This window comes from Sceloporus occidentalis, unplaced genomic scaffold, assembly GCF_023333645.1.
Source record: "Sceloporus occidentalis isolate IW3139 unplaced genomic scaffold, rSceOcc1.0.p SCAF_101, whole genome shotgun sequence".
Taxonomy (NCBI): Eukaryota; Metazoa; Chordata; class Lepidosauria; order Squamata; family Phrynosomatidae; genus Sceloporus; species Sceloporus occidentalis.
In genome coordinates this window covers 1,372,988-1,399,232 of record NW_028317081.1, presented here as the reverse complement: position 1 = coordinate 1,399,232, position 26,245 = coordinate 1,372,988, and the positions used below count along the sequence as shown (strand labels likewise).

The following is a 26,245-nucleotide window of genomic DNA, read 5'->3' as shown; positions in this document are numbered from 1 at the left end:
GACTCGTTCCAGTCCATCTAGCTTTATAAAGATTTTCTTTTTGAAGAACACATATAAAGAATAATATATTAGTGATCCATTAATTGTGACAATATTAATAATATAAATAAACGTAGTAAAAAACACACTTGACTGCAGTTTTTAACCCCTTAATGACAAAGCCTGTACATGTACAGGCTCAAAATGTATGGTTTTCAATGGGTTTAGGGACCACCCATTGTCCTTAAGGGGTTAATAGAGTGATAACATTTTCTGGGGCCCTCTGCAAGCTGTATTGAGGCCCCGTCTCCATGTTTGTACCCAAATTTGGATCTAAGTGTCCATACCTCCCAGCTACCCAGAGCGGGGCAGACGTCATCGATGGGAGGAAGGAACATAGTCTGACGTGGAAAAGCGATGCTTCATCCGGGGTCTCCGAGGCAAAACCCGGCAAGTTCCCACGTATAGCTGTGTCCCAGGAACATGCCAATGTGCAAAAGAAACACATTTTTGTACAAAATAAATTAATATAACAGGATGCCTGTTAATAAATAAATAAGGAAGTTGTTAACAGGATGTCATGAATGGGAGCCCCCTAAGAACGATATTGTTTGCATGTTACGCGCCTGTATGGGTTTCTGAAATATATGCCCTTTTATTCCAGTTCGCCAACATTACTGAATTCCCATATCCATAGTTTCAAATTTGGAATCCAATCTCATCATTCTCCTTCGATGTTTGTGTTTGTTCGCTGGATAGTAATGTATAAACTGGGCACTAAGCATCCAGTGTCATGAACAATAATTTAGGGATTTGCATCACGTAAACAATTCTTAACAACCCTTTTCATTGTACTGTGAAGGCTCTTTTCTAATCACATGCAGAATTACTTCTATAAAGAGAATTAGGATATTCACACACAGATATATGCAACAATTGACTGCATTCATTACCAAAGGGATGCTATAGTACTTTAGGTTACAGTAAAGCATCACTTTTCTTAGAGTTTAGGCACATCAAAATGCCTGCAATAAGTAAAAAAAAGTGTAAACTTTTTTCTAAATTGTTAACAGTCTCTCTGTCTCGTCTCCTTAGTTCTGTATACAAAAGAGTCCATATCCCCTTACACTAGCACACAATGGGAGCTGGCAACTGTGCATTCATCTAGAAAAACAGGAGAAGCCGGTGTGGCTTCTGGCTTAGCACGGGCCTCACTCTAATAGGGATGATAGATCCAATGAATGTAAAAAAAGGTTACAGAAGAGTGGTGGCACTTTTGAGCTATGTACCTAAAAAGTGCAGCTGAAGCTCTGCACAGGTTTACTCACCCAAGTAAAGCATTGTCTAGACTCTACCCTAGATAAAACCTTTCAATAAAACATTATCAGCAACAAGGTGAATATATGCATCTTTCCACGTGTTAAATGTTCTTATTGAATTATGATAAAGACACTTTGTTGAATTGTTCACTGTGCGAACGTACAGACCAATATACTGTATAACTCTTAAGCTGAACAAGTGGAGACACTCAGCAGTATTCTCTACATCTTGATTGATTCCACTCCTAGTCATACTTCTTTCTTCTCTGGGAAAGAAGGCAGATACTAGAGTAGAAAATAATCCAAGTTTATTTTACGTAGCTAAACCGGAAAAAAAAAATTGTAAATTCATTAGGATTTATTATTTGTCGAATGCTATGAGTTTAAAAACGCAGAGGTTTAGATTTTTATACTCAGGACATGCTCTCTTAAATTGACCCTTTTCCCCCTTATTGTTCCTCATAAGTAAGTGACCTTCACCCCAAGACATACACAGGAAGGAGGAGCAGAGAGGAGAAACTTTCATGATCCGCATTCCGCATAAAGAACGTTTTTGCCAAAACTGTTTACATTTCGAGCAGTACATAAGATAACAGACCAGCTGTGACTGGAAAAACCGAACGTAGAGACTGTGATACTAATGTGATATTATTGCAAATACTTCTGGATAATGCATTCAATGAAATCTTGTGCTTTGAATTGAAAAACTAAACAAATAAAATTGCGTGTTTTTTAAAAAAAATGAAAATAATGTATGGTATTTGTATGTTTGTATACATGAAATATACAGATCCCTTTGGATTCCATTTCACTCTTAATGATGGCCCCAAAGTTTATTTATATATTCCACTATAAACAATGATATTGGGAAATATGCCCAGTTGCTGGTATGCTGGATCAAATTGAGCTCTGCTAAGATATATTGTTATTATTGATATTATTTACTGATTTATATACATCTTGTTATGAGTCGCAGATTTGTACAGCACAGATTGGTTAATTCTTCAGCCACTGGATATAAGTAAAATAGAGCACAGTAGGGGTGGTAGATGTAGCGCTCAACAATAGGACCTCAGGAACATAAATCCATGGTCTGGTGCGCTATATCAAAAAGGGCATTAAACCACAGTATACATGAGTCCGGTTTCCGCATACGAGAAGCCATTAATAAGGTGAATCCCACAGACATGGTGAACATTTGATAAACCGGCAAAATGTATGAATATATGCATTCTCTAGGGCATTTGAGTTGCTGGCTCCTGCTAATACATTACGTGTTTCCTTTATTGTTACAGATAAATTTGCTAGATGACATTTGCTAGGACTTCTCAAATGATAGGACTTCTGGCTCCTAGATTGGCTTGTTTAAGCATTGCTTTTTACTTCTGTAGAAAGGCCATCAATCCTGAGTACTGATCTCAATCCTGCTGAAAACCCTTGGAAAGAACTGGGATCTGCCAATGAGAAGAGGATTCCTGGAAACATTCAAGAGCTTGAGCAAATTGCAAAGGAGTGTGAGAATCTGCTAGCAGTCAGGTGAAAGAAGCTACTAGATACCTACTGGAAACATTTGGAGGCTGCCATTGTTGCCAAGGGTTGTGCAACTAAATATTAGAGAAGGGTAGTTTTACTGCCATCCAGTTATGTGTTTCTTCTGTGAAACCACTACATGTCAGATAAGAAGGCAGCTTTTAGTTATTGAAAACTTTTGGACATTCCATTAAAATATTCTGATAATACAAAGTAGGTACATTTCCATTTAAATCTGAAGATTTCAACGGTGGCAATAATGTTGGTCATAACTACATCTCTCTTGCAACCAGACCGTGTCTCTTAAGATGTCATGATGACATTATTTGAGTTAATAATTTATTTTAATTTTATTGCTTATATTTTTTACAAAAAAACATACAAATAGCTAAAATGCAGCCCCTTAAAAAACAGATTTTTTTTAAAAAACACACAAATGAATGAATTTAGCAACATTTCTTAAAATTTTTATGAATTAGAATGTACAGGTCAAGTAAAAACCTTGATACTCCATGGTAAAACCTGTAAGTTCCCGGATATACTGTAATAATAATTCAGAAATATCTTCAAATTACTCAATAGTTTGCTGCTATGGAAATGTGCACTAAAAATATTTTTTTACACACGTCTGGAGTGGTGAAACAAAGAAGGGAAACCCTGAGTTTACTGAACACTTTAACTTGTTTTCATCTTGCGTAATTCATTGTAAATATGACTGATATTTTAAGTGGAGGTCTCTGAAATTCTCGGTATGAGTAGCAACACCCATAACATTAGTCGAAGTTGATTTTTATACTAATGAAAATGCAGAAGACTGGACCAAGGATGCAGGAAGGATGCAGGAAACATACGGAGTATCCTTTTTTTGTGTTGACAAAGATTGTGGTTGATATCGCACAGTATGCGGGCTCCGTTAAAGAAAGAGAAAAAAAAATCAAAGCACAGATTCTGTTACCATGTCACACTATGATGGTTGTTTCATACACAAAAACATATTTACATGGACATTGTTGTATATAATTTAATGTTTTTAGGTTGTTAGAATTCTTTTGATATGTCACTATAAATGGTAAGTCTTAAAGCAGATCTGCTACTGTATTCAAATCAGAAATGTTACAGTTATTACACTATATGACCAAATAAATGTGGACAACCCTCCTAATTATTGAATTTAGGTGTTTCAGCTCAACCTATTGCTAACAGGTGTATAAAATTAAGCACATAGGAAGCAATCTCCATAGACACATATTGGCGGTAGAATGAGCCGTACAGAAAGGTCAGTGACTTTAAATGAGGCACTGCCATGGGTTACCACCTATGAGATTTCTGCCCTGCTAGATCTGCCCCAGTCACTGAGGGCTTAATGGAACAAATTCCCACAGCCACAACCATTACAGTTGTGAGAGGCCTGGCTGTCTTGAAAAAAAGCTTTTTTACTAGGTCGGTGATCCCGATACTACAGGACCACCAGTTAGAGTGGGGTGGAGAAGGAGCTCTCGTTCGCAGAGGTGTTGCTAGTCACCCGTGACACCTCGATGACATCTGTGCACTGGGACTGTATGTGATCTTGTGGATGTGATCCAAGAGTGGCAGCAAGGTGGTTGAAAAAGCTCCAAATAAGATAAAGAGAGTGCAAAACTATTTATTACAATTTGTAATGAAACCTCAGTGCCATCTAAGCCACCAATCAGCTTGTCAGTGCAATCTTTGCCCAAAACAGCATGTCAGTGCCCCCAAACAGATTGTCTTTGCCACCAAAAGAAGATGAGTAGGTGAGAATATCCTAGAGGTGTGGGGGAGTCATCTGGTGAGGGGGCACAGACCATTTGTTCTATAAAGGAACCAAAATCTCTGGTGGTGGCCCTGAAAAACCTGCAACATCTTGTTGAACAACCTGCCTTCCCGTTGAAGGCTGTTATAGCCACACAGGTAGGGAGTATTAGAAACCATCCCTATATGCAGGGCTGGACTTGGGATGACTAAGCGGCCCTAGCACTTTAAGGCCAGCAGCCTGCAAATGACGGACAGCTGCACGTTACATTTCTATGATCATGCAGTTTGTGGCGACATGTATCCAGCCATTGCCCTCACACTGTAGAGCAGCCTTATCAGCCACCAGACCACAGGGCATTTGCCTGATGTGCCAGATGGCCAGTGGGGACTTGTCTATACGCATGTTCAGGGAGTGGCCAACTTAACTTCCCTTTCTCTGAATCTGCATGTTTATATCTTCCTATTAAGTTATCTCCCCTCTTTGAGTTATGCATTGTTGTTGATCTTTTTACGGAGCCGTTGAAGGCAGGGGTGTATTCTATTTGATTTTGATCTAGCATAACAAGACCTGCGGGAAAGGCAGCCCCTCGCCCACAAACCTGGAGGGAGCAGATCACAATATTGAGTGATGAGACTTTCAATGAACCAGTTACAAGGGAGTTCTCTGACCTCCTAGACTTTAATGGAAGGTTTATTGCATTTTACTATAAAAACATTTTTTTTAGCAGATAAGAACCATTCTGCCCATTATATAAGTTAGAATAGAATCAATGTATTTTTTTCCCTTCAGTCAATATGCTTATTATTATTTTAGTTTCAGATTTATTTGACAGAATAACATTATATGATTTTATTTTGGATGCAACTATTTCCCATTGTGAAAATTAATGATGGTTGGAGTTTTATTTTCTTTTTTTAACATTCTAACAGGAAGCTATGAATAACAGAATGTTCCGTACACAAACACACATCCACGGCAGAAACTGTCAAACTACAAAAGTAGTACTTGTTATCTAAATACCCACATTTGCCATGCAACCAGAACCTCTCTGCGGTGGATTGGCAGCCATCTAAAATTGATCTAGATTAAAGCCTTGTGTTCACATTTTAAAACAGAAGCTCCAATCAAGGTAGTTATTCTTACAGAATGATATCATCCGTGCTTGCACACAGGGATCAGTTCTTGGTACCAGCAGGCTAGGGAAGCAGTCTCTGCGTGCATGCAGTGGGTCTATTGTTTGATCAGCTTTCCAGCGTTTACACGCGACTGCGTGATCCCTTATCATCTTACTTGCATGTGGCCACCATGACAAATGCGGCCAGCCGCCTAGTGCTACAGAGTGCAACTAAGTGTAGTGATGGAACTATGTGAGGTTTTGGATCACTCGCCCATAAATGCCCCGCAGATGGGTGCTTGGATGGGTCACATGATGCCATTACCTGTGTTGGTAGCAGCTCACATTGAATAGAAAAGGGAGAGCTCCCTGGCTGCTAGTTGAGAGTGGGGTGTAAGCTGAGTGTGGTACGTGGGGTTTTGTGGTGAAGAGTGGTCAGTATGTGTTTGCATTAGGTCTCATGAAATAGTTACCCCTCAAGGAAAAGTTCCTTCTGTTTGTAAGCCGAGGGGCAACGGTGAAGCCACTGTTCTATCAGCGCAGCTTTGCAGACTTGCCAGAACCCCTGGCTTCCCGTGTAAGTGTGCACATTGGAGGCTTCCATCCAAAGAAGTTTACGGGAAGCCCAGTATTAATCTAACTTGGGATTTGTGCAGGGGGAGTAAGACTTTTACATGAAAAGAAGTAGGTTGTGTGTGCGCGTGAACTTGTGGGGGACTATGATCGAGCATGTGTTTGCGCGAGTGTCAGTTTATGTATGTGTTTGTATTCCTATGTGGATTCTGGAATACTTAAATTGTAATCTAATTTGTTTTTGTTGAACATATTTATATGTTATTTTTATGCCTTAATCACATCTCTCTATATACTCTCTATGCACTGCATTCTACCACACAATGGCACCTTGGTTACACAACGGTTAGACTTGATTACCAGGGACCCTGGTTACTCTGCGCTCGCGGCACCTACCTTGGGGCCTGGAAGAGAGCTGGAATGTCCATCTATGTGCCATTTACTCACCACAGTAACACCAAATATGCCTGCTTCAGGAGAGTTAATTTTACTTTGGTTTCTCAGTAGACATTTTATCTATGTCCATGAACTGCACGCCACCAACCCAAAATGCAATCCTACCACCTGATCATCATGGGAGATGGTGGAAAATTTGTGTGAAACGCCATGACTATGCCTTTGGTGGATGTAAGAACTGGAAAATATAAATCTAAATAAATTAAAATGGAACATTACACAAAAATAATAATAATAATAATAACACTGATTATAGTGTTATTAAAGGAAACCTTGGATTTGCCTCAAATTACGAAGATAATGTGTTAGAAGCCAGAATTCTGCAGTACCTTGATAGATTGTGGGATACAAAGGAAGGCTCCTTCCATGGAAAAATAACTATGACGTAAAACCATGTGGGCTTCAAAAGCTTCCGATGCACAAACCATCCATTATACCATTATTATTACTTGTTTTCTTAACCTCCCTAACCCTGTGCCACTCATAGATAACAAGAATCTGATACGGATACATTTCCTAGTACTGGACTCATTTTTCTCATGGCTTCTGTTCTATTTGGGGTTTTTATTTTTTAATCAATTTATATGTTGTAGGAAACACGCCACCAAAACATAATTTATGGAAAACTGCTGTTTCCTAAATCTACATGGAGCATATTAAAAATAGGAAGAACCCAACTAGAGCTTTTACCATGACCCAGGCATATTGCCTCCAATGGCTACCCAAGAAAATGGAACTTGGGAACTCGGCCTACTTCTTCACTCATGTTCCCATGGCATTGAATTTTTTTTAAAAACTGGGATCAAAACCAAGAAATAGCTATCAGATATAAACACGCAGAACTAAAAACAACCACTATTCAGACTCAATAGTGCATTAATAATGCATAACTGTGTAATGTGTAAAGTTATGATTGCATCTAGAGGTGAAGCTCCTTTTCCCAACCCCTAGAAAGGGTTAATTTTTTTAGTATCTCATTAATTGTGGTAGGTGTTAATATGCAAGGTTGATTGATGACCTACCCATTGTATGTTTTAATACCTAGAAATAGAAGAATAAAGAGAGTTGTTGTCCACATGCCAACTGGATGACTAAGCCTGAAATCAAATACCTTTGAGTGAGTTAAAATAACATTTTTTATTTTTTTTTATTATTTAGTTTTAGGAAATTTGTTTTTGGGGGTCCAAGGTTGATCGTATCCAGTCCTTGAAGCTTCTGGGCCAGGAATTTGTTATTACCAGTTTCTCTAAGGCACCAGGGGGGTTAGTATGTGTTAGCGTGGGTCAATATATCCATACGGCACATGTGCTCATGCTTATCCTGCATAAAAATACGTCCCCAGCCAAATGTTTCATCTATAAACTGCATCAAGTGTTGCCATACTCTCTATATTGACGGCAAGAAGTTACAGTGTGTCCCTTCCCAAAAAGTACTGCAAACAGTAACTTGAAACTCCAAGTCACGGTGCACTGTCTGGATGAGATAATGTGCATTAGCCAAAGAAAGAAATAATTTGCTGAATAATTGATCACGTTCAGATTGCTAAATGCCACAAAAGCCGTTATTTAGACATTGTTTGTTGCAGTATGCACTATGACCTACATCGAGTCTTGTCTGGTCCCGGTATACGGTCATTTGACTTCATCGGGATTCTGACAAACAAATTAGGTTTCTATTATAACGATCTATAGACAAATTCATCCTAAATTCTGTGGGGGTTTTTTGTGGTGAAATTATCCTGTTACAAAACAGCAAGCAAAAAAAAAGAGACTTTTGACTATCTCTAGTATTAACACCCCAGTTTAAATGCATAATCATTACATTTTTAAATTAAGAAATAAAACAAATACTGCTAGACTTTCTGGTGTAATTCCAAGATGTACAAAACATTGATTAAATGGTGTTATTGTACTTATTTCTTGTCTGCTTTTTCTTCATGATAAAGTAAGCAAAATTGTCATTTCCCCATGAAATTAAAATGCCTGGGGGTGCCCATTTTAGCTCATTTTGCTGTTTTGACATCCCGGTCTCCCACCTTCTCTAGAATTCACCAGCATGCAGATAAAGCGCTTCAAGGCATCTCCCACCATATTATTTTATCACTAGTGTAACATTCTAGTATCTATCCTAGTTCTACTTTTTAAATACCGTAATATAATGTTTTATATTTGTCATGTGCATGTGTTCTATTTCTGCGTCCAGGAGCGTCTTTGATGACGGCACTCATAGCAGTTGTTCTTCGAGCCCAAAGACAGCCTCGCCATAAAGACAAGCTAGGCTATAGTCTAGAGCGCCAAGCGGCTGCTTTGAGACTGTTTGGAGCAAGGCAGGTCGGGAGATCAATGATATCTCTGCTAAATGGTCCTTTAGCATAAAAAAAAACAAGGGAAGAAAAAAGGGTCTGGGCAGGATGGTGCTGCTGTGTGCCAGGCTATGACATCATACACAGGTGCCCAGTATCCAGGGCCGGCCGAAGACTTAACGCCGCCTGGGGCGAAGTTTAAAACGCCGCCCCCCCGCCGACGCCGGGGGGGGCGGCATTTTAAACTTCGCCGACGCCATAATCTACGATCCCCCCCCCCCGGTACTTACCTTTAAACAGTCCTGCGGCGAGTCTCCCTGCTCTGCCACGGTGCCGGCTTGAATTGACGTCACTTCCGGCGCTCTGCATTACAAGCCGGCACCGGGACCGAACAGGGAGACTCGCCGCAGAGGAGAGAGAGAGAGGGGCGCCGAGCGGGTAAGCGAAAACCACTCGGTGCCCCTCTCTCTCTCCTCCGCTTCAAAAAAAAAAGAAAAAAAAAAAAAAAAAGCGCTTGGGGCGGCAAAGTGCCGCCCCTTCTAAAGTGCCGCCTGGGGCAATTGCCCCAGTCTGCCCCATTATAGGGCCGGCCCTGCCAGTATCACCACTTTAAACAGTGTGTGCAGGAGAACTGGTGTGAAGGTCCATGCTGGAGTTGGGGGCAGCGCCATAATTAAAGATTGATCTGCGTAGCCTAATGAACTAGACAAACACACTGAAACCTTATCACACCACCTTGTGGGAGCAATTTCCCCCTAGGCCGGTCCATATTCTTCAAGCACGTCTAGCCCAGTATGATCTTGGAGGCCACAACAGTTTGGACCGTTACACTTACACCCTGCTCAAAGAGCTTACGATCTAAAAGGAGGTAGTGGATATTCACAAGGGATAAAGCTGAAAAGATTAGCGCGGTATAAGAAAGGATAGTGTCTCTTACATTGAGGGGGCACTTGGCCATATTTACCACCTGTGCCAAAAGGTGGCAGTCCTTCCCCGGCCACCACTGGGTATGGGCACACCAATATACTGTACATATCAACTACATATTATTTTTTATTGATTTAGCGCCATCATATTCCACAGAGCTGTACAAAGGTAATCAGGACATAGCATGTAGTACATCACAATCAAATAACAATTTGGACTTACATGGGAAAAAAAAGTTATTTTTACTTCATTCCCGTCTGCGTTTATACCTCTCCAGAGAAGGGCTACTACAATAGTAAAGTAGCCCCCAAACAGTCTCTTCACGCTGAACAAATGAACTTACAGCCACCTTAAACTGCTCTGACCTAAACCTTAAGTCTGTTTCTCCCAACCCACATACTGCGGCTAATGTCTCACTTGGACGTCTGCCAGTAAGCATTGCTTTTTAATTGCTAAACGCAACCTGATACTCTTAGCTTATACTTCTAAAGTTACTCTGATAAAAAAATATGTATCTTTTTGTAAATCTGACAAGGACCGCCCTTACGAAAAATTACTGCAGTTTTTTCTGAAGTAATACTGCCGTTTTTTGGACATGAAAAAACTGCAATACTGCACTTTTACTGCACATTTACTGCAGTTTTACTGCATTTGTACTTCACTGTACTGGAGTTTTGCTGCACTTTTTTTTTTTATATTGCAAACCTACAGTTGTAATTCAATATACTGCAGCTTTATTGCATTTGTACTTCCGTACAAAAATAACTGCAGTAAAACTGCAGTACAGTGAAGAACAAATGCAGTAAAAGTGCAGTAAATGTGCAGTAATACTGCAGTAAAAGTGCAGTTTTGCAGTTTTTTCATGTCCAAAAAACTGCAGTATTACTTCAGAAAAACTGCAGTAATTTTTTCGTAAGGGAGTCAAGTTTAATGTTTAACAACAGGTAGAAACAAACTTCATGGACCTGCATTCTTGCTTTGCTTTAAAGGGACAGGTTTTAAAGGGTAGCGAACGGTTATACTTGTTTTTTCTGTAATGCTAGGGAAATGGGATGTCGGGGCTTTTTCTTTATTATTATTATTTTAATTTATTTTTTTTCACTGTTATCAGGGGAATATGGATAGAGATCCCTTTTATGGATCACATGTACATGTTATGAATGCTAGTTTTGTCACTGTATTATTATTATTATTTTGCTCATTTTTATGTAGATTTTGTTTAAAAAAACCAATTCCATTTGTGGGAATAGGGAGAAACTACTCGCTGTGGTCCGGGGTGTGGTTTTATATATATTTTTTCCATAATTTGTTTATCAGAGAGAAAGGAGACGGAAAGAAATGAAAGATGTGTAAGAGGACCGAGGGAGACAATAGAAAAGAGAAGATAAAAAGAGAAGACAAAAGAGAAAGGAGAGAAGACAAAAAGAAAAGGAGAGGAACAACAGAAAATGAGATAATAACAAGGAGGAATTAGAGGAGACGGAAGTGAGATAAGAAAGAAAAACCGGTAGGGAAAAGGGGAGAAAGGAAGATAAAAAGAGGTTGGATAAGAAGAACGAAGGACAGCAGAGAAAAGTGGGAGAAGAGACAGGTAAGACACACCTGCACACTTACTCTAACAGACACTCTGGCACTAATACATACAGTCGTGTTGATAAAAAAGTACACCCTCTTTGAATTCTTTGGTTTAACATATCAGGACATAATAACAATCATCTGGTCCTTAGCAGGTTTAAAAATTATGACTTATGCAATAAAAATAAAGCCAAAATGGAGAAGCCATGTGTGAAAAACCACCTTTAGCAGCAATAACTTAAAGTAATCATTTTCTGTATAACTTTAGTCTCTCACATCGTTGTGGATGAATTTTCTTCCACACTTCTTTACAACGTTGCTTCAGTTCATTGAGGTTTTGCGGGCACTTGTTTATGCGCAGCACTCTTAAGGTCCTGCCACAGCATTTCAATCGGGTTGAGGTCTGGATTTTGCAACACCTTGATTCTTTTCTTTTTCATACATTATGTTGTAGATTTGCTGGTGTGTTTGGGATCATTGTCCTGTTGAATGACCTGATTTTAGCCAAGCCTTAGATGTCAGACAGATGGCCTCACATTTGACTAGAATACTTTAGTATAGAGAAGAATTCATGGTCCACCCAGTGTTTGGTTGGCGCTGCGCATTATGGCCAAACACCTCCACTTGGGTCTGTCCAAAAGACATTGTTCCAGAAGTCTTGTGGTTTGTTCAGCCGCGCTGCCATGTTATTTTAAGAGAATCATACTTGTTCACTCTTTTTCTAAGTGTACTGTCATGAACTTTGTGGAATCTGAGATGTAAATCTTGTTTTTTTTGCAATTTCTTTGAGTGTTGCACGGTCTGAGCTTGGGGTGATGTCCATTGCTGGGAAGATTGTCCTTGAATGTTTTCTCTTTTTTTTACATCATTGCTGATGTCTTTCCTCCTTGGCATTGTGTAAACACACACACCTGAATGCGCCTGACCAGCAAACTGCTAAAACTTTGGCTATTATAGAGGTGGCCACACTTGCTGATGATCAATCAAGGGCATTCGATTAGCAACACCTGTCTACTACTTAGCATCTTAATTCCTATAAAAGTAGTAAGGGTGTTTTTCACACATTGTTTCTCCATTTTGGCTTTATTTTGTTGAATAAATCTTGACACAGTGTAATACGTCATGTGCTAAGGAAAAGATGGTTGTTACGCAAAGTTACACCCCCATGCTGAAACCCAACTCTATTCAAAATAGAATGCCAGTTGCTACCAGCTTTGTGGTTTTCGGGACATAAAAAGGTACCGCTTTATTCTGGGACTGTCCCAGTGAAACCCTGATGTAAAGAAGGCCCATGGGTTAAGTAACGATATAAGGGAGAGGGAGTGATGTGTGGTAGGTGTGAAGAGACTGTCTGGTAGGTGTGATGTACGTGATGTGTGATTGGAGTGATGAGTGATACATGATAGATATGGGGGAGTAAGGTGTTGTGTGTTATAGGTGTGATGGGAGTGATGTGTGATAGGTGTAAGATGTTATGGGGTGCAATGGCTTGGGGGCATTTGGCTTTACCTGCCCTGTGGGCTAGAAGGCCCTCCTCTGAATCTATCCATGTTTGAAGTAGCCAATCAGTGGCAGGAAAAGACCCCCATTTAAATCAAGATGAAGGCTTGCCGCGCATGCACACAGGGGTTAGAATAGCCCACAGGCCGCCGGGTTTGCTGGGCCAGCAGTGGCAGTAACAGACTCATCACACAACAGACTCCAGCCCCAAATCAGTAAAAACAAATAGTTCAAAGACCTCTCGATTGTCAGCTTCTCTTCCATTTCTGTTCCTGTCTAAAGCGTGATGCACAGCATATATCTTGTGTACCCATTGTACAGCGCCGCGGAATATGATGGCACCATCTATATATATTGTTATATATATATAATTTATTGATTTATTTGGCACCATCATGTTCTGCAGCGCTGTACAACAGGCAAACGACAAATAATGCATCACAAAAAGCGTAGGGTGTCCTGGTCAAAAGAGCTTACAATCGACAAAATGTAAACATACCGATACAGGTAATATTAAGACTAATAACACACACATATATAGATAGATAGATAACATGTAAGTAATGTACTTTATTTACACGATCTCACTTAGAAGCACCTGCGGCACACATTACATCTACCCACCAGCAGACAGGGACACGAGGGGACAAAAGAGTCAAACAGGAATGGGTCCCGAAGAGGGACTGTCCCTCCTGAATAGAGAAAGTTTGGAGGTATATTAACGATAACACCGTAATCCAGCCCAGTATATGCGGCCGGTTACGAATCCCACGCACACGCGGCTCTGTGCCCACTCCGGAGCACGGCTGGGGGCCGCTCACTCCGGATTCTCCCCGCCCCCGTTCTGGAGTCTGATCCTGGATGATGCTCATGACGTCACGGAGGCTTCCCGGCTCCTGCGCTCCACAGCCCGTGGATGTTGTGAGTCTGGGAAGCGGACGGTGCGTGGAGCGATACGCGCGGACGGCGAGCTGAGCTCCGGGCGATGTAAGTGACCCCTGCGGGGTGTGTGACCGTCTACGGCCGGGAGGGGGTAATCGCGTGGGGGTTGTTAATGCGGAGGCCTGGGCGGATTGAGTGCGTCTCTGCTCCAGCACACCCTCCCCGGGAAGAGTGCGGCTCCGGGAGCTGGATCGGGTGGGAAGCCATTGTATGGACGCAGCAGCCCTGCCTCCTCCTAGTAACCGGACGGGACACCCAGCTGCGACGGTAACGGGCAGCAAGCGGGCTCCCTCCACCATTAATAATAATATATTTATAATAATAGCCCACGGGAGTAAGTGGGGCGCAAACTTTAATGTCACGCTCGGGGAAATGTGCCCACGCGGGTCCCACGGCTTGTGCGCTAGGCTCTGTCCATCAGCTTACATCCAAATATTGTACAACGCTGCGGACTGTGCTGGCGCTATAGACACCAATACATAACTGTATTGGGAATGGCTGTGTCTATTAATCATTTATATAATAAATGCAAATACATAATATATCCTGCAGCTCTGTACAAATTAAGTATACAGAAGCCTCTAACAGGACTTTGCCCATGAGCTTGCACTCTAACCTTGCCGCTATATGTATGTATATATATATATATATATGTGTATATATATATGTATAATGTATAATTTCAGCTCAGGACAATGTGTGTTTTGAGAAAAATGTAATTTCCTGTTGGCATTAAAAAGTTTGGATTATAATTTAAAGTTCGTCATCGCTTGTAGAAATAACGTTAATACGCTCTGATTACCCTCCTCGCCTCCCGGTATTATAACGGAAAACGCTTTTAACGCCTTAGGGTGCAAAGTTTTTCCCGTTAATGCCTGGAAGCGGCAGCCCCGGTTTATACGCTGCCGGGACGTGATATTGCTTATTATTATTTATTATATATTGTATATCGCCACCGTACTCCGCAGCCACGTATGACCTGTGACTGTGTTTGCGGTTTAGTTGTTGGTGTTAACGGTATCTTTATTGTTTAATTTAAAATGAATAGTCGCCGTTGTGTTGCTGTTATAGACCACTTGGGCGTCCCGACCGGTTGTCCTTAAACCTATTAATGAGCCCATGCTTGTATGGACTGTGTCGTGAAGGGGTTAATGGTCATTTAACACAGAAACAGGGCAGAGAAGACCCGTTCGGCCCGTCTAGTGCGCCCCGTTGTTCCTGATGCAGAGACTCGACCTTAATCAGCCCTTGGTCCCTATCCCACGCATGTTTAAATTCCCTCTTTGTATTAGCCGCTACCACTTCTTCTGGGGCGCTGTTCCACTTATCTACCACCCTGCAGAAGATTTTCACTCTGGTTTATTTAATGGCCTGAGCTTGGTGGCGTTCCTCGATGTATGTGCATATGTACGTATATGTGTGTGTGTGTAATATATATATATATATATAATACTGAAATATTGTTTATCTGTGTTTACCATTGGGTGGAACATGATTGTACAGCGCTGTGAAATATGATGGCGCTATATAAAACAAATAATAATAATTGTTCCAGGGCTTGACAAACCCCCACTGTCAGGGAGTCGTGGTTTAAAGAAAATTTATAGCCCATATAGATTGTCGGTATTTCATTCGGAATCTCTCATGCTTCCTTAAACAGATGTAAAGCTTGACCCCTGAAATATTATTACTCTGCATGTAGGATTTATTGTGTGTATTTTTTTTTTTCTATTTACAGAGAATTTAAAATGGACTTTTTTTTTTTATTTTGTATTTTTTTTTTTTTTTTGCACATTTCCTTTATATTTGTTCATAAATTCCTTCTGTGAAAGTGCCAAGGAAGAGGATTTTTTTTCTTTTAAAACTTAATTTTCTGTATTTTTGGGAATACAAATAGTACAAATATATGAAGGTGATATTTTTGTATGTGCTGATATTTTCCATTATGTGTCATTAATTGAAAACATGACCAAAAATAGTTTATTTTAATATATAGCAGATCACGGTGCATTGGGATGGAGTTCATGCCAAGTTGCTCATCTGTAGATGGCTTTGATATGATTTCAAAAGTATTTGCTTGCAAAAAGGAAAATTCAGAGCATTGTCTCCGTTGTACTGCGCTGTGGAATATGAGGCGCTATATACATCCGTGACAATAATAGTAATAGCACGTATAATTTTGTGTGTGTTCTTGGCTGCCATTGAGCACGGCTTGGATATTAAAAAAGTGTGTAAAATAATGAGAATACTGTTTCTAGAATAATATCTTAAACATTGTTGCTCTTAAGTGCTAATTCTTTTTTTTTTTTTTTTTAAATTCTTTAAATATTTTCTTTTACATTTTTTTAATGTATACTAATATCCCTTCTGTACTTTTTTAACCGTTTTATTAAAATCTCTCACCCCCCCCTTTTCACTTTTCCTCCACGTTATACTTGAAATACTCCTCTTTCCTGATATTCCTCATTCCGCAAACCATTCATCTTCTTGATCTCCGGGATGTCTCTCTGGATCCTCGCTGATCATGTTACGGCTCCCTGCGTCTTGCTGTGACCAGGTTGCGAGGTTTTCGAGTCGATTCGTTATTTCCTTTTCTTACGACATATTTATTCATCCATTGTGTTTTGGGGGGCCGCGGATATAGAACAGTATGCGATGGGAACATAGATTGCGATGGCAGATAAGAACCCTTCAGCACGTCCAGTCGCCTGTTTTCCCTGATGTAGAGACTCAGATCAGTTGTTGGTCTCGTCTTATATTCAATGCCTATACCACGCTTGTTTAGATTCCCTCACTGTATCAGCCTCTACCGCTTCTGCTGAGAGGTTGTTCCATTTATCTACCACCCGCTCTGTAAAGTAAATCTTCATTACATTACATCTGACACTCCAGTTTTAGGTTCTGACCTCTTTTACTAACATTTATCCTCTGAAATAATCCCCTGTACTTTGTGAAACCCCTTTATGTGTTTAAATGTTTCTATCCCATCTCCCCTTTCTCTTTCCTCCAAGCCGTGCATCGTGAGATTCTTTTTTGGATCCTACAGAGGGACGTAATAACTTTTTAGTGGTTTTATGTTATTGGGGTCAGCTGGTTCCATAGAATAACATATCCCCTGTAAGTAATGGCTGCTACCTGTAGAGAGCGATGAGTTAAATGTGAACACGTGCGTGTTCCCGGCGTGTCTCCGCTGACCGGTACGTTGGCAGAAAGCATGTACCCGTCTGCCAGACCTGTTTGAAGGAAATGGTTTGTTTCCCGGTCTGTTTTATTGCCGGCAGGTGCCTGGGAACTTGGGTGCTGTTTTTTCATTATATGTCTATATAATAATTATGTAGAGCTTATAATTGTCATCCTATAATTAAAATGGAACGTCATTAGAACTTGGCTCTATACAGTAGGGTACGGTTTTTCCTGGACGGAGGGATAAATGCGCTTTGGTTGAGTTAAGAGATGTAGAGGGACATTGTAAAGGGCAGGCAGCGGCCGGTGCAAAGTATGAATGGCCGATCATGGATCTGGGTGGAAGAACTGGGTACTTGGCAGATCTAAGGGCAAAAAGAGAAGCGTTGGGTAACGGGACAGAATGGAGGAACTGGTGCATGGTAGTTCTTGGATGGCGGAAATAATGCTTTTGTTGTAAGTTGGACGAGAGAAGGGTAGGCAAGATGGAGGAGAGGGAGAATGACATTGTCATCGGACAGGGCTATAAAAAAGTTGATAATTTTAAAAGGAAAAGGGGAGACAGAACAGTTTGAATTAAGAAAGGCTGATAAAAATAGACACGAAATGGGAGAGCTGGGAAAGGTCACGAGGCAGGTTAGGTGGAAGGAATGAGAAAACAGAACGGTATCATGGAGCAGGGGGATTAGAGGACCGGCATATGGACGAGTGTTTACTGTGTACCGTGTATTGTATATAACGCCGTATACAGCCTTGTGGTTTTTTCCAGTGCATGATAATATATAGAAATTCTAAAATCATGAATAACATTCGCCCTTCAACCAGGGCAAGTGAATAAGGTTTTAGTTCCAGCTGGGAGGCAGAGCTTGTACCTTATCAGATAGCTGCCCCGGAGAGAACGGTAGACTAAATATAGATTTGTCGTAGGAGCTGAAGTGCGAGTCACTTTTTTAAAATTCTATTATTAGTTGAGTAATTTGGGCTCCCCCACAATTGCTGGAAAGCTTTTATACGGTGACTTACTTTAGAGTCCTGGAATTTTTACCTTCGAGTATTTAATATTGCTTAATTTAAAAATAAATAAATATATATATATATATATGCACTACCATTTAGAAGTTTGAGATCAGTTAGAACTGGCCTTGTTTTTGGAAGAAAAACAAATGTTGTCCATTAAAATAACATGAAATGGATAAGAAATCCAGCGCAGGCGTTGCATGACATTGTGTGTTGTATATGACTGTTGTGGATCATTTTTAATGGAATATCATTATAAGAGAAAATTTCACGTGATTAAAAAATCTCTGAGCGGTACTGTGAATGGAATGTCTAATAATGCACTTTCTTAGAGCGTTTGCAGAATAAGTGGAACTGCACCTTTAGCTGTGCATTATATAGGGCCATATGAACCCTCCTTACAACACCTGGCATATTTTATCAGATAGATCTAGATACATTAAGTGTGGACACGCGTCCCAAACCTTTTTTAGCACATGCTTACACGCCAGGAGCCGGCATGCCCTTCCCTGGCCGTCCTCACAGCCCTTAGTCTGTTGGTATCGGACCTTGAGAAATTCTCAAACAGGTTAGTGTCAAACTCCAGGTCTTTCAAGAATGTCTGTTGCTATTTCTTTTTTGGCGCGTGAGAGCATGAACCGCGTCTTTTAGAGCCGATCCAAAATGTTCAAATTAGATGAAGCTCCAGGTCGCTTTGGCGGAACAAATCTTGTGTTACGTTTGCCCTGAACTAGATGCCTTGTCATGAAGAGGACACGCTTCGTCTGGATCGAGTGTGCTGTTGGGGTGTTCCGAAAAAAACATTTGTTTCCAGGAAGATCTGTCTTAAGGATTGTCTGTTCCTCGTTCCTTAATGACTCACATTAGCTTTTTTCGCGGTGAAACACACAAATATGCTAATACAATAAGTCTATACAGATAATGAAATTGACTGCATTGTATATATATATATATATATATATATATATATATATATATACACATTTATACATGATGCGCCAGTTTTTAATGGTGTCTTCTTGGACCTTTTCATTCATTCTGCTTTCCAGAAAATGTTCTTGCTAAGTGTTGTTTTCGGAAATTTCAATCATTGAGTGATCCGGCCGCACTTATGGAAAGACTGAGCATCTGTAAAACTGAGGGGAATTGGACAAATACATAATTTCAGTCTCTGTATAATGTGAAATATTGATTCCCCATTCAATTTAAGTATATACACAGCAGAGAGAGCAACACAGAACGCTTCAAATTATCCTTTTCCATTAATTTTGATTGAAATTAGAATGTGATGAAAATATATAAAAAAAAAAACCCCAAAAAATACTTTTTTATTATTAATAAATAGCAGGCCTGGACTGAAACCTAAAACCGTAACAATGTCACTTTTGAAGCATCGTATGATCCAGATATGCAGGTTTTGTTGACCAGTACCTCATGCCTCTCCACACCCCAATCTTTGTTTCATTCCTTTACTGTGTTCGTAGTGCTTCCCCTAGAAAGTCTATCCTGGATAACTATACTACCCTTTTGTGCGATTAAAACATATGTAAAAAACCTAAATACACACTTTTTTATCTAAAAAAAATACAAAGACAATACATATACACACATAAAATGAGCCGTTAATAGCTAAGAAAATGTGTCTACTTTTTCATTCAGGCACTTTTCAGGTTGTAGAGCGCCAATGGGTATTCGGTACACATTCTATGGTTACTGCTTCTAGAAGCCTTTTGTATCAGGAACAGAGAGTCTGTTGTGGGGAGTATTATCCTGATCTGAGAATTCGTGTATGAGATATAGTGAGTGTATGTAACAGGTAGCATTCAGTTATGTTATTGTCCAGTTTCGGGTTTCAGTGTGTAATGAAGCAGCTAACCACCGTATCCCTAGGAAGTGTGTTAAATATTAGCAAAGAAGCCCTGTTTATGTTCGTACTCCAGAATGCCAGCTGGACAGGTCTGGCTGTCTTGGTATGTTAGCTTGAACTTTTGCACTATTCTGTTAGCCTGTTACATTTTCTGGATTATTATGGAACAGATCCACCATTAAAGACCAGACGCAATAGTTTATACTGTTGCACGTTGCTTAGAGATACCGAGTTGCGCTTTTATTGGATGGACGTTAAGGTCCCTCCAGGATCCACACTAGACATACTGTAAATGACATGCCTCTTGTAGAAGATTATTTGCCATCATAAAATCTGTTCAACGTGTATGTTTGACAGTTTAATCAACTCCCCAGCTTAACTTATTGGGTTGGCCAATTGGCTGTTGTCCAGTTGTTTTGACATTCCCGTTGTTCTTTACATAGAGAGAGTCTCCAGTTCTAAAGATCCAGTAGGAGCTTTGAGTCCACGTTAATGGGTGCAGGCTTGCTTTTGTCATGCGCTTGTTGGAGGTTGGGTAAACTTGACCACATGTCCATGGCCAAGAAGACCTTCAATTTAGAGGCTGTGCTAGCCCTGGCAGCGTGTGTGCATGGAAATTCAGTATTCAGATAATTTGTAATATCTGATTAATAGACTTGTGCGTGTCAGGGGTGTCTCTAAAGCACAAAAGTTGCAGTTTCATCTTGCCCATATCTGTTCTTGTTATGAAAGTCTAATCTCCTGCAAGAAGGACTGAAACGGTCCCGCGTAACACCTAGTTTATTTGGTGAGAAGACTTTTTTATGAAACCTCACTGGTTTAACAAAATTAAATGAAGGCCGACCAGGCTCTTCATGCAGGAGAGCTGTAGTTTCCAGCTTGTGTTATGAAGCTTCAGACTTGCCAACCCTTGCAAGATTGACGGTCAGAGCTTTAAATAAACATTGTGTAATAATGTTTAAATATTAAAATGAGTGGCATGTGCGTTAGTTATGTGTATATCACTAGAGCAGCCATCCCTATTAAGTTATTTATCTCTCTTTTTTGTTACGTTATTGTCTGCCTTTGCCTGCGGCAGTTTCTGGCAGCTTTTGTAAGGGCGAGGGGGAAGAGAAGAGAGGACCTCAGAACAGGAAGCTGATTGTTATGCTGGCTTTGCCCCAGTTCACAGCTTCTCGCGATACAAATAAAGCCGTTTCTCTGCAAAATAAAAAGCACACGGTATAATATATTTTCTGATTTTGGTGAAGCCGTCAGTCCGTAGTAGTATTTTTTGTTTGCTAAGCATGTAATTTCGTTCACACCAGCCGTATCATTTGATGCCATGTTTACTCCATCTAAGAAGGTCACTTGTCATGTGGTTGCTTCATTGTCAAACTGTTTCAAGGTTCTTGACAGCACGGTAGGAATACTTAAAGATAACAAAGTTGTTGGACATGTCTTTCCCGAGCCACTGTGTGTGGCTAATACAAAGCTCGAGTCGGAATATAAATATACTTTGGTTCATTTTAACAAATTTCTGTTAATGGTAGAAGCCAAACAATGTATGCGCCGTATAGAAACTAACCAGATGTGTCCCATCCAGAGGAGTGAGGTCCTGCATGTGTAATACATCCACAGTTTTACCTTGTAAAGCCAGCAGTATGGAAGTGGGTTTATATAACTGCTGGCTCTGGTCCAGTTTAAAGCTTATGATTTAATTCTGAGAGAGAAAATAACCTCCTTCAATCAGTTCAATGTAACCAAAAGTTCTTGTAATCTCGTGTAACTTAATACAATTTAAGCAAAGTATATTAAAAACAAAAACAAAACATGAACAAATAATTATATTAATTTGCAATATATATATATATTTATATTAGTAGAAGGATTATTAAACACTCATCTACAGACACCAGACAAACCAGAAGGCTTGTTTTCCCCTCAGAAATCTTATGGTGCTGCCGCAACCACAAGGGATTCTGGGTAGATAGCTAGTAGAGGTAATCTTATCTTTTCGAGTTTTCAGCAGCTTCTCTATAAAACAAAAATGTAGAAGACTTTTTAGCCAGCTTTCTACCATAGTACACTGCCATTCTCATCACATGAAGGGCCCGCTTTTGACACAAGCTCTCTTACCATGGAGGGGGTTGGGCCCCCGGTTGCACCCCTGGTCGTAAATGTCATACATGGTTCTCATAGTATTTCAGGCCCGTGCCTTACACGTCTCCCAGCTGGGTGTTTAATCTACTTGTATTGCAGGAAAAGCTTTCTGGCAGCACAAAGCATCGCCTGCTAAAGTGTGCAGACAATTATTAGCTAAGCAACCACAAGCAATATTATATTTTTAAATTTTGATTTAGGTCTTTGATTTTTTTTTAAATATCATGTCCATATCATGTCACATTTTATATCAAATTGATTTCAAGGTGAACACATATTATTGTGGAAATCCATGTGGCTGAGATGGCAGCCGCCATTGTTTGACGTCTTTGCAGTTGCAGGGCAGTAGCTCTCAGCGTTGGGTCATAGCCCGTACTTCTTAAGGGCACGGAAGCGGAATTCTGACACGAAGATCTCAAGCGCAGAGCCTTCTTCTCCGTCTTCTACCAGTATGTCTCATGAAGTGTTCAATTCTAAATCTTATGTAAGAACGGCCTTTCAGCTGGAAGCTGAAGCTGCTGGTGCCGATATACAATGAAGCCATTGTACGGTCAGCTGTGTAGTCAGTGGAGTTTCTTCATTTGGTTACCTAGGGGGGGTTAGACATAGAGGCGCCATAAATCAACGTACAGACTAATATCTTTTCCTTTATCTTCTACAAATAAGCTAACAGGCCTAGTTTCATGCATCATTGGTAAAGGTTTCTTGTTGTTCATCATGTGGGCATGTCCGCTCCCCATATTTTTACACGGCATAGATTAAGATTGGCTTTGGGGTGGAGATATTGGTCAGGAAAGAGAACAGGCCAGATGATGGTTTCGGATGCAGGCTGCGTACAGCTGTACAATAGGATTAGCAATTCAATAAAGCATCCCGCTCATATTAAGCGTGTGCCAAGTAATAATCCCGCTGAACGTACAATGGCAGAGCAGCGTTGGAATAGTATTTTTAGGAATGTACTAGAAGGGATGTCCTGTGTTCGTGACTAATCCTGTGCATCATATTCAAGGAATGCTACCCCACATACCTCCCAATATCGCAAAAGGCCAACAAGGCCACTTTTTATTTTAGGGAATTTAGTTGGAGGATTTTTTATGTGACTTTAAGACCTAACTGTTTATGTAAGACATTTAGAAGATCAATTTTATTTACACAGTTTAATTTGTAAAACCACTTTCTGCTGTTAACGAATAAACTTAACCAAGTTATTTTACTGAAACAGAAACCTTAATTCTGCAATTTAGAGGATTGTGGTAAATGAGGTTCAATACAGACAAATGTAAAGTTACGCATTATGGGGAAAATTAATAATGCAACATTTACTTAAAATGGTATCTCCCTGGAAAAACTACTAAGGAAGAAAGATTTAGGAAAACTTGTAAACAGACTTGGGAACAGTGCACAATGCCAGTCAGCAGCTGCAAAGGCCAATAACATATTGACATGTAAAAAAGAAAAAGGATATTAACTCAAAGGATAGGAAGATATCATCATCTTGACCCCTTTACAAGTCAATGGTAAGACCTCACCTTGAATATGCAGGGCAATGCTGGGCACTTTTCCTTTAAAAAGTAACATTGTAGAACTAGTAGAAGTGCAAATGAGGGCTACAAAATTTATAAGAGGGTTGATAATAGAACAAAAATATTTAAGAGCTTCTTGAGAAAACTGGCAAGAAATGGCTTAATTTGAGGGGGTTTTTTGCCTTCTTTTGGATCAAAAACAGGAAGGATAGATAAAATGTTTGAACTTGGACTTTTTTCAACCTAAATCATGAAGTTACTATGTAAACTATCACACTTGACTGCTGAATCGTACATCGTTTTATGGCTGAACAAGAGTGACCCTCTTGTTTTTGTGTTTGTGACCCTTTGTAATTTATTTGGCTATTTGAAAACACTTTAATGATTTAGTGAGTATAGGAGCCTCATGTAGGACATTTACAACTAACATTTTAAAATGATTTCATTTTCTATCGCTTTTTAAATAGTTTCAGGCCTTCCTGCTATTAAACTCTATGGTCCTTTTGGCATGCGATCAATCTTACACTAAAGGAAAATAGAACTGCCCCTTAATTTTTTTTTATATTTGATATATGCATAAATGCATATGGGCTTTACTTTACTTTGGTGCGTATTCTGCCATATGTGATCAGTCATTTAACATGCGTCTGAATGATATACAACTATCCCTATTAAAACGTTTAATGGCCCTTATGTTAACAGATTTTATAAGCTTGTTTTATGAATACAAACACTTAAAATGTCCAAAGTCTTCAGTTGTGATTGCAAGTCATTTTTGTCACATGGTAAATGTGGTTTATTATGGGTTTTATTGTTTTTTTGTTTTTTTTCTCATTCACACACACACACACACACACACACCACATTGACATTGCATTTAAGACACCATCTGCATATTTGGAAAGGGTACTGTAAGCAATCTGGCAACTCTGAAAATATCCCTAATTAACCCCCAATGATATATGATATATTTTGTCATAAGGGTAATGATGACATTACAGAATGGGCAAGCAGAACTTGGACCGTTGTCCCAGCTGTCATTGCTCTTGTGCCTGTGTTGACATTTAGGGAAATTGTTTGGGAATCTGATATTACCAACCCTCCCCGACCTCCTCCTCCACATTTTCCCCAAATTCACAGTTACATTTTCATGTAATTAAAGGGGAAGTTCCATTACTTAAGCATTAATTGAGCTGTATACCATTATATAGTTTAGCATAACTCATTAAAAACTCTCATGTTCCACTGCGTCAGGTTTTCTGGCACATGTTATCATGACGGCATGGCATGCCATGATTAAAGTAGCTGTGTGTACGCCTGCACACAGCGCAACCTGGCGGCTCTCTGTGTAGGGGACTTCCTTGCACCCAAAATGGGCATAATGATCCTATACTTGCTGTACATACCTGTACACAGAATACTAACCAGCGGCAAAAAGCATTTGGGAAGGGGCACAAAAACAATGGCTAACTTTGGCAAATATTTGTGGCCAAATAGCTACACGATAAGTGCCAAAATGCCCCCTCCCCCCCGTGAAATACTCCAGATTGTCTACTTTCCAGAAATAAATGTGGGTTATGGATTAAGTTTGTGATTACTCTTCCAAACTCATATACTAACATTATCTAATAGTTTCCCTATAATTGCCACAAAGATATAGAAATTCGTATTTCCTTACTATACCTTGGGGTATTTTTGTCATCTGCCCTAGTGACAATTATCATAGTAAAATCATACAAACAAAATTGCCTTTTTTGTTTTTAAAAAAAAAAAAAAGCAATATGTATGCTATAAAAAAATAAATAAAGGTGGTATCAAAAGAAAGCTACTTGAAAAATCTGTCCTGGAAATAGTGTGCAGTAAAAAAAACAAAAAAAAAACAAAAAAAATTCTAAGTACAAAGTACCCTCAGTATTGAAGGGGTTAAAAAAAACCCCATGGTTTTTAGTCTGTCTCTCTCTATTAGTTATTCTATGTTTATCACACGCAGTATGATAAGAGTCATATTGTTTGTTTTAGCAGATTGGGCTAAGCTAACAAAGCTAGAACACATACAAAAGTATGATACGCAAATTTTAAATATGATTTAAAAAATCACTTTTTTTTTTTTTTCTTTAAAACAGATTTTTTTTAAATGTACGGTAATAAAAGTGGGAGCTCCCCTTTAAAATATTTTTATTGTGATATTTATTGGCAAACAGCCCTGGTACTTTAAGGCCAATGGGTAGTACATGTACATGCGGCCACAACTAGAAGCCTGCTGGTGCACACTGCGCTCTTATGCTTGCACATTAAAGCGCTGGCAGGAAGTGGCAGCAAAAGGGAAGAGACCTGCGTCGTCTGGCGCTGGGCCATTGGCCTGGTTTGCCGGGTGGCCAGTCTTGGCCTGAACACATTCTCCCTATGGGGCTGTATCCAGGATTAAAACCAACCATAAGCTGTTGTAATAAATAGACTGCTACGTCATAAAAGTGTTTCACATACAGATATTCTGCAGGGCTCAGGAACGCTATAAGCGACTA

The 26,245-nt window shown here is 39.8% G+C and overlaps 1 protein-coding gene across 1 annotated transcript in view; it reads left to right on the top strand.

Moving 5' to 3' along the window:
* The first annotated feature begins 290 nt into the window (after positions 1–290).
* The window catches only part of LOC149283777 (leukemia inhibitory factor receptor-like), a 51,989-nt gene continuing 26,034 nt past the window's right edge, over positions 291–26,245 (top strand). Inside the window, exons 1-2 of the mRNA XM_089497293.1 lie at positions 291–441; positions 2,690–2,834. Of these exons, the coding sequence (XP_089353419.1) occupies positions 291–441; positions 2,690–2,834 (296 nt within the window). The remainder of the gene's footprint in view (positions 442–2,689; positions 2,835–26,245) is intronic.